The sequence below is a fragment of the Pollicipes pollicipes genome, unplaced genomic scaffold (assembly GCF_011947565.3).
Source record: "Pollicipes pollicipes isolate AB1234 unplaced genomic scaffold, Ppol_2.1 Scaffold_4740;HRSCAF=5597_pilon_pilon_pilon, whole genome shotgun sequence".
In the NCBI taxonomy this organism is placed as follows: domain Eukaryota; kingdom Metazoa; phylum Arthropoda; class Thecostraca; order Pollicipedomorpha; family Pollicipedidae; genus Pollicipes; species Pollicipes pollicipes.
This window is the reverse complement of record NW_023596545.1, coordinates 28,453,461-28,463,253: the sequence shown is the minus strand read 5'-3', so window position 1 is coordinate 28,463,253 and position 9,793 is coordinate 28,453,461. Positions and strand designations below refer to the sequence as shown.

The window sequence follows — 9,793 nt, the reverse complement described above, 5'->3', positions numbered from 1 at the left end:
AGATGTCCTTGAAATACTCCTATTCTAGGATCATTTATGGTGTCCGATGTCTTCAGAACGTCAGGTGATGCATGATTTGATATTGCAGCGCGAGGTACCAATGTAGGCCATGCCCTTCTTAAACTTAGGGACAAATATGTGAGAACATCACAAAAAGGCCAAAACACGAGCACGTAGCAAGATTTTCCTCCGGAAACAATGTTGGCGAGTGCTGCCATCTTTCGACAAGTTCGAAGTACTACGGGCATGTAGCAATTTCAAGAGGTTTGGCGGCACCTTAAGGCGAAACGCAATCCAGAACGCTATCAACCAATGACTTATTGAACAGCATACTTCCTAAATAGATAAATTGTGTTGTGCAGAACAGGCTTTTTCACTTTATTAGGCATCAATAGTTACAGGTCAGTTGATTTCATTATATCTGATGTTTCCTTCAATACCTTCAAATGTGGAAGACTTCATGGCATGAAACTCTTGCCCTAGAAGATGAGGGTGGTGTCGCCTTGATAGATACCAAATGTGCCGTGGGTCATCACTTGTTTGTTCAATGCAGAATACTATTGTTGATCAGACCGGATGTGATACCATGGTATCTTCACTGATTGAAATAGCAAGTTGCAAGCGTGATAGACAAGCGCGAGCGCAGACATCACCAGTAATACATTAGTCAGCAATAATAAGCGTTTTCGCACTACGACTTTCCTGTCTGGTTTGTCCTCCATTGTGGCATCCGATACTGCTGCTGCCTTAGCTGATCTTCAGTGGATGTCGGCATACCTGAGCGCCTACGCTGCCCTTCCAGCGGCATCGCCGGAGAGGATGACACCTTGTCACACTTCTGCTCAGTCATGACGCCTTTCCACTCGTTGCGCGAAGACATTAGATGATGGCTTTCTGCCCTTCAAGAGTGAGAGTTTTCAGGGTGGTGTTCAACAGAAGTCCGTTTCAGGGGCTCCCAATTATACTCACCGACATCATAACCTGCCTAACTATGTAAGCGGCAATGCAGCAGTAATTGATTAGGCAGGCTGATCGCTTAAATTTCTGAAAGCCGGTGTTTGATAAATTTGTTTGGTTAATGAAAAACATCATGGCAACACGGCTTACGGAATGTACTTCGCATACGGCTCTGAAATGATCCCGTGTAAAATACCAAGTGCGACGTTCTGTGAAAAGTAAAACTGCTACAACCCACATTGTCAGCATAAATGCAAATTTCTTCAGCTAGAGCAGCACACATGGGCATCGTGCAATACGCGAAACAATATTGTCTGTGTCCACACCCGAGTGTACGTAAGGTCTGAGGTGACCGTTGGGCCCCGTTCGGAAAAAAGATCGATCTCATCCGAACTTCTTGTCCTCCATTTAAAGCAAATACTCTCCTTGAGGTCAGGTATTTTGTCCATGCTGGTGGGCTGCTCCTTGTCCTAAATTAAGTCTGCGCTGCATTTTCAGATGCGGTTCGTTTGACTGCCACTGAATATTTGCTTTGCGTGCTTATGAAAGGGCGGCGGCTTGCTTGCATCTTCTGCCGTTAACCTTGCAAGTCTAGCTCACGCGGGTGTCTTGCGGCCGCTCCGGCCCCAAAAGTCGTGAACGACAGAGAATATAAAAACTATGCCACGTCCAAACAAACGTGATGAATGGTCAGCTAATTGGCTTTGGAATGATGCCAGTGTGCTTGATTACATGAACTGGATTTTGTCATTTGATGTTTGCAATAATCCTCTGGATCTTACATTGCTGCAGGCATGTAAGACCAGGCATCCAGACGGGCATTGTGCATGATGCAATATTCGAGGTGGCATGAGCACTACGTGACTGCTGAGGTGGTATGAGGATAAGGTAATGCTCGAGATAGTATGAGTAGGGACGAAACAAGAATTTCGCCGAGCGAGGGGCCACGCTGCATTGAAGAACCCCCTGGAACTTTGTGCCCGCTCCTGCCCTTACAAAGAAGTCTACAAATTTCAACCAATTTATTTTCGGATTTTTATTTTTAATCAGGTAAAATTTCTTCCGCAGGAATGAGCCGATGGATTCAGCCTAATCTAATTAAGAGGTAATTTTCTTTTATTTTGTCTGTTGAGCTCCAAAATTTAGGGACCGTTTGTGGTGCCCCTAAACTAAGGTACGTCTCGGAAATAAAAGTTACGTGGACCCGAAATCAGGATCCCTGTGCTCCTACACCACCAGATTTTGATGCTCCTTTAGCCTTAGGAAGGGGGGGGGGCAATGGTCCCGTGCCCCCTCCCCCCCCCCCTCCAGAACCATCACTGAGAATAAGCATTGTGTAATACTCGAGATGGTATGGGGCATTATCGTTAGTTATTGGGTTTTAGGGGCTCGTCAGCTGCAGTGGTTGTTTGCACCCTGGGCGTTATGCAATGCTCGAGGTGGTGTGACATCGTGTAGTGCTCGAAGTGGTACGGCATCGTGTAATGCTCGAGGTGGTATGACATCGTGTAGTGCTCGAAGTGGTATGACATCGAGTAATGCTCGAGGTGGTATGACAACGTGTAGTGCTCGAGGTGGTATGACATCGTGTAGTGCTCGAAGTGGTATGACATCGTGTAATGCTCGAAGTGGTATGACATCGTGTAGTGCTCGAGGTGGTATGACATCGTGTAGTGCTCGAAGTGGTATGACATCGTGTAATGCTCGAGGTGGTATGACATCGTGTAGTGCTCGATGTGGTATGACATCGTGTAATGCTCGAGGTGGTATGACATCGTGTAATGCTCGAAGTGGTATGACATCGTGTAGTGCTCGAAGTGGTATGACATAGTGTAATGCTCGAAGTGGTATGACATCGTGTAATGCTCGAAGTGGTATGACATCGTGTAGTGCTCGAGGTGGTGTGACATCGTGTAGTGCTCGAAGTGGTACGGCATCGTGTAATGCTCGAGGTGGTATGACATCGTGTAGTGCTCGAGGTGGTATGACATCGAGTAATGCTCGAGGTGGTATGACAACGTGTAGTGCTCGAGGTGGTATGACATCGTGTAGTGCTCGAAGTGGTATGACATCGTGTAGTGCTCGAGGTGGTATGACATCGTGTAGTGCTCGAAGTGGTATGACATCGTGTAATGCTCGAGGTGGTATGACATCGTGTAGTGCTCGATGTGGTATGACATCGTGTAATGCTCGAGGTGGTATGACATCGTGTAATGCTCGAAGTGGTATGACATCGTGTAGTGCTCGAAGTGGTATGACATAGTGTAATGCTCGAAGTGGTATGACATCGTGTAGTGCCCGAGGTGGTATGACATCGTGTAATGCTCGAGGTGGTATGAGCGCTATGTAATGCTCGAGGTGGAATGGGCGTTATCTACATAATGCTCGAGTTGGTGAGAGCCGACGCACAAAGGTGGTGAGAGTTTGTGAGAGCCGACGCACAGAGGTGATGAGAGTTGGTGAGAGACGACGCACAGAGCTGGTGAGGGTTTGTGAGAGCCGACGCACAGAGCCGTAACAACGTGGTTCCTCCGGGACTTCTTTGAGAAGAGCCGGGACGTGCCCTCGGGATATGGCGCTGACTAGTCTGGCATGCCTAGGGTGTGCTGTCCCAGAAGACCCATGTGTAAGTGAACCGCAAGGCCGGCGCGTGGAGCGAAAAGTGAGGCCCAGCGCACCGTGGAAGGGTTCTGCAGGATCACCATTCCAGCAGCCCCACACAGTTTGGGGCACATTTGATCAGTTCAATGTCAAATGCAAGGTCAGGCCAAATGCCACTACGTGCAAAATTTATTTATGTGCATTGACTGGCATAGTCCAAATTATTCAGAGTCGGAGTAGGCAGAAATAGCAAGTGGTTAGAGTTCATGGAGGCGAGTGGGATGTCTCACGCAGTTTGGAAACCAAGTTAGACAGCAGTAAGTTTCAGCTAATGGCGAAAGTTTACGAACAATGCAGGGAAGGAAATAGAGCGTTTATACGTTCATTCCGTGTGACCTCATACTGACTTCCTGAAATGTTGGGATGCATTTGCACGCTTAGTAGCTAAGTTCCGCCCATGCCGTCCATCTACAAAAGAAAAAATTGAGAAGTGGTTGGTTCATTTTTATTGTCTCAACCACTTCTAACGGATACATCGGAACGATTTTGTTATGCAAGACTTTGTTTATGAGATAACAGTAACTTTCACCCCATGTTTCACCCCACAGCATTGGCATGTTCTGGAAGTTAAGAGCGACAACCGTCACGTATACAGATACAAATTTCCAATGTCTCTTGAAATCAAAATCCTCATGTTCAGCACATGAGTGACACTGCATCGGCTTGAGATTGGCAAGAACGCATAGTTCATTGGGACTATGCTCAGGCTATACCCGCTTACCACTATGCATCTCAGAAGCTCTTGATGCATGCTTCATCTATAAACTGCCTCCATGTTATGAGACTTCAATGCAATCGAGATTGAGCGCATCCCTCCAAGAGCTGCTTTGCCTTCACCGGGATATAAGCCGTGAGTTAAGTGTGGTGTACGGATGTGGATGCCTGTGAGACGGGAGTATATTCCAGCCACATTAAATCAAATACATTACAGCTGAGAACAACGCTCCGTTGAAATTTCGTCCAAACCCTTTGACTGGATAGCCTCCTGAGAGCAGCGCCCTCGCTGACCAGGGCTGTGTGCGCCGTGGTCACACCGCCTGATCGTGAGCATAGTCCGAGGTAAAAAGCAGGCACATTAAGCGATTCGAACTCATCCGGCCACGATCGGGTGAATCGGAAGGCAGACGCTTTAACCGATTGCATTATCGGGATGGATATCAGCGTCGGCTTGACCCACGAGTCATTCGCTCTTTCATGTAATGCTGGCTGGCCGCCTCTTAACTCTTCGTGACGCACAATGTGAGCGGTTTCTTTTGCAGTCCGCATAGCTAAAAAGACCGGTGGCGAAATTGCCCGATGCTCCGGGGGATGCATGCCCTCGGAGCACCTTCGACGGGCCGCACTGGCAATGCTATGAGCTTAAAGCTACCCGTGCAAACCATTTGAAACAAACCGGCTTCAAAACATATCAGGTGTCGTCCGCAGTCCCTGCGGAAGAAACCTACTCTCTCTCTCTCTCTCTCTCTCTCTCTCTCTCTCTCTCTCTCTCTCTCTCTCTCTCTCTCTCTCTCTCTCTCTCTCTCTCTCTCTCTCTCTCTCTCTCTCTCTCTCTCAGCTGAAGATTCAGCTCGAGACGCCTCCTGACCTCTCTGGCCCCTCTCGGGGTGTAGTGACGAAGTGACCTCTCGGGATGCTCGGGATGGAGTGATCGATACCTCTCGGTGCGAGGTGTTGAACGCCCGATCACACGGTCCCAGGCTCGGGCTTTGGCTCTGTACCAGGCTCAGGTCACAACGGCATCAGGCTCAGGCTTTGTTTTGCATTCCGCTCCCGGCTCTGGGTCTGAGCTAGGGACGCAGCTTTTTTTTCAAACATCAGCCCGCAGCCCAGTCCGCCCCGCCCAGCTCGTGATCTAGGCCGATATGCCACGATGCTGATCCGTCAATAACCCGCAAGTACTAATTCATTGCAGTGCATATTTTATTATTTCACCTAAACTGTATACCCATACATAAAATGTGTATAAAATGGGATGTTAGTGTAATATAATACATAGCATTGTTTGGATAACGCCACTGGCGTTGCTCAGAGAGCAGCAATCAAATTATCTGCACAATGGAATTTATAATGCACTAAAGTAGATCTTAAACAATGTGATAGAAGTTTTCAACTATGAATGAAAAGTAAGAGGATGGAAATCAAATTTATCTCCCACCACAATGCTCCAAAGATTCACTCCTCCACCTTATCTCAAAAGACAAACCATTTCTTCTAAAATTACATGCATCAACTAATAGCTTTACACCAGCAGGGTAAAAATGCTGAATGTTTAAGTCATAGAAGGTATCAGTTCATTACAATGTACCTAAACTCAATCAACATTCAACCGCGCCACAATTGCCACAGTATCATGTTGTTCATTGACATCTTGGGTCAAATTATCAGAAAATGTGACAGAAAGCCTTTTTTATCCGTCACAACTAAAACGTCAACTTTTGAACTGGGTAAACGGAAAGTTGGATGAAGTTGGGATGGGCATCTAGTGGGCGATGCCAGAGGAATTCACAATAGCTTTGGTTAACATTGGATTGGGTACATGAAACCTTATTCACGAAACCTTACACCTTGCACTCTGTCCAACGGTCGTAATCGCTTGGGGTTGGTGGACAGCGCCAAATGTAGAGTCAGAGCATCTGTGCCGTTTTCTTGCCACAAATGATGTAAACCCGACATAATAACTTGTGTCGCACATGCAAGAACTCCGCCTATCATATTTGATCCATGCTCGTACATCGATATGTCGATACATGGAGTACATCGGTACTTTTTGTCCCACTTTCTCGATAAGAGCTATCGATAAGCACCTCGGACACCATGTCGTGCTCGGCACATGTTTGCCAGTTTGGGCTCTCGCATCTTTACAGCCAACCCCGGTAGGACTCCAAGGATGACCACCGGACCGAGATCGGCTACATCAGACTCCGACCTGTTTGACCATGAGAGGCATGCGCAGCTACGGCAACGTGTCCCCCCACGCACCGCGCGCCACGGCAGCTCCCTTCGTAGTTGCAGTGTTGCACACCTGCGTGCTGCACACCAGAGTACTGTACACCTGAGTGATGCACACCTGAGTGCTGCGTACCTGAGTGCTGCACACCTGAGCGCTGCACACCATAGTGCTGCACACTTGAGTGCTGCACACCTGAGTGCTGCACGCCAGGGTGTTATACACCTGAGCGCTGCACACCAGAGTGCTGCACACCCGAATGCTGCACACCTGGGCGCTGCGGTGCCAGGAGCCGGGGCTTCACATCCTAGAAGCTGCGCTCGTTGTTTGTTTCGCCCGCCATCTGAGCTGGCGAAGTTGGCCGGCAGACTGTGATGTATCAAGTCACCCAGGCGGCCGTCTCATAGTCGCGGGATATATGACGGAAGTATCCTCACGTGTCCGACTTGGCAAGTCAGAGGCAAACACTTTTAGAACTGCACGTGACCATTCGGGTCGGTGAAGCATTTCACAACAAGCGTGGCTTTATATATTCATTGATACCCAACCATTCCTGTAGAGCGGTTTGCATTTTAAGGAATGCCTTTCAATGGTAAGAGATAATCTGTGGTCTAGCAGACACCAGGACAAAGACAAAGCACTGATACAATTTCTCTTTAAAGCAACGTGCATGACTGGCTTAACAACCATAGTTACATTTCTTTACTGAGACTGTCTCAGTTGCGTGCTGTATATCAATCTATCTATCTATGTATTTATATACATAAATATACATATATATGCATACATATATACGCATCCATACATATATACATATATATATATATATATATATATATATATATATATATATATATATTATACTATCATATGCCCGACACTTGCCAACTTGGGCAGGCACATACATCGGACATGTACATATACATATATACTGCAGTGAAAAGGGGAACACGGGAACTTGCAAGCGCCATGGCCTACCACGGAGTACGTCAACTCCCTGGCTGGTCAGGAACTTTGCAAATACTCAACGTAGTTTGCAAACTACTTAGGGAAATCGTAACAACCCTAGGTTATATGATTCCCTTGCACTACAATGGTGATTACCAGTGGCGCTTTCAAGGCACGCACCTACTCCCCCTGATAGAACATGTTTACTTGCATTAGTAGGCATTCGAATAAATGTTGGCATTGGAAAGAAAACACCTACAGACAGACACATAAAAACGGACAGACACACCATGTGACTTTGCAATCCATGCACACAACATCGTCATAGCGGTGCATACGTTAAAAAGTCTCGTGGCTTTGCCTGCTGCAAGCAAACTATTCGCTACCAATTATTCAAGCGACACATCAAGTCATGCACCGTCCAACTGTTTGTTGTCACCAGCTAGGTTTTTGTTGCATCGTCATTAAGTCTGGCGGACGCTGTATCATTTTTGATGCAACACAGCTCCATCTGGTACTGAACTGCCAGGCGTGAGCTCTGATCCCGGAAATCCATCCATTCAAATGGTTTGGATCAAATCTTAAAAAACCAAATAAGTTAACTTGCACTTAAGCTAATCAACATTTATGCCCCTCTTGAGACCATATGATGCATGTTGTGTTGATTCGTTGCAGTCGTACAGTATGACTACTATGCTGCTTAAATAAATGAATTTTGATATATGATTGCAAAAATTAACAATTACAACTCATTGTGAATGTCAATGCATTGCAACTGTCAAAACAAACTGCAGTTCAACACAAAGTGAACTGCGTACATCCTTTGAGAAACACAAAGCGAGGGGGGGGGGGGGTGAAGTAATGCATCGCTTTTCCGCTTGAATTCGTTGCACTGCATGCATCATTCATTGCATTGCGTCATCGCAACTTGTTGCATTGCATCATTTACGGGCATCACCAGTGGAGGGGAAGGGGACGAAGTCTGGACTAGAGGTGCCGATTGTATTTCAAATTTTGTAATTCCAAACGTTTCCAGAGTTGAAGTTGTAAATTGGACGGACGAGAACAGAAATCTTTGGAACTTTTTTAACCGATAGAATTGTGTCGTGTTGCAAATTGGCACGCATCTCAACTTATTTAATGTAGGTGCACATTACTTGCCTAAGATAATTTGCTTTCCATTTAATCGATTCGAGTAAGGGAATGCAGCGACGTGAGTGGTGACTGGGGTTATTGGTGAAGGTAATGGTCATATGATAAATGAATGGAAACTTTGGGACAACTTGATTTTTCGGATACCTTTGGACGAAGGACTGGTCCATCCTTGAACTTTGAACGGAACACAGGGCTCTTAGACACAAGTGAGGTGACACGAGATCGACCTTTATCTCAGTATCATTTTTCGTTGTTCAACGCCTGGGTAGTCACTGGCGTCGCCCTGCCGCTGCGTGCAGGAGCCATCGAAGCGCATCATCCCCACGGCCTTGACCATATTCACTATATAATCATATTCATCATTATCATCATTATCCGCCATGACGTTCGAAAACATTGCTGACCAGCCGATATCAGCGCTCACTATTTCAGCGAAGCCAGTCACAAAAGTTGCTCCCTGCGTCCGCCATCGGCAGAGCGGTTCTGGATCGGGCCGTGGTCCGAATCAGCGCATGACGTCCAGCGTGTCCGCCTATTCCGCCTGATGCTCCCGGCACTTTCGTTACTCATCTTTCAACTCCTTGCAAGTGTCATGGAAAACTGTTTGACGCCTGCGGGGCTTTCACAGCAGCGGTGATGTCCTGATCTAACACTTCTCGCACCAGGGATGGCTCGTTTGTATCCCTCCAATTAGATGGTTGGATGGGCATGTCGGTATTTCGACAATTCTACCCCCCCCCCAAATGTGGGTTTTTGGATGACGATATACGGCCAAATAAATTGCAATCTGATAGCTCATGCAAAATACAAATCAGGGACGAAAACTTATTTCGCGTTTTTTACCCGCTTGTGTTTGCTTGCATGTGGATTTTTTCAACGACAAAAGTTGCTAATTTGCACGCACATTAATTCAGGCAAAAATAAAGCTGTTTTCCAATTACCTTAGGGAACTTGTAAACTCATTAGGGAGTTTGGAAACTCTCTGACCACCCAGGAAGTTTGCAAATTCCCTAGTTAGTTTGCAAATCTAGGATTTTTATTCTCGCTGTAACAGATATATCATCAAAGAAGGCAGCTAAGAGATGGCCAGCTGATTAGCCGTCACAGCACCAGGCGCTGGCCCAC

At 46.7% G+C, this 9,793-nt stretch overlaps 1 protein-coding gene across 1 annotated transcript; it reads right to left on the bottom strand.

The window, feature by feature from the left end:
- Positions 1-2,324: 2,324 nt before the first annotated feature.
- On the bottom strand, positions 2,325-3,083 carry LOC119098160 (histidine-rich glycoprotein-like). The gene has a single exon (XM_037221090.1). The coding sequence runs from the start codon at positions 3,081-3,083 to the stop codon at positions 2,325-2,327; it is 759 nt and encodes a 252-aa protein (XP_037076985.1).
- Between the last annotated feature and the right edge of the window lie 6,710 nt (positions 3,084-9,793).

Bases quoted from the DNA above. Each gene is read 5' to 3' on its own strand.
- LOC119098160 (XM_037221090.1), bottom strand. From the start codon at position 3,083: ATGTCATACCACTTCGAGCACTACACGATGTCATACCACCTCGAGCAC.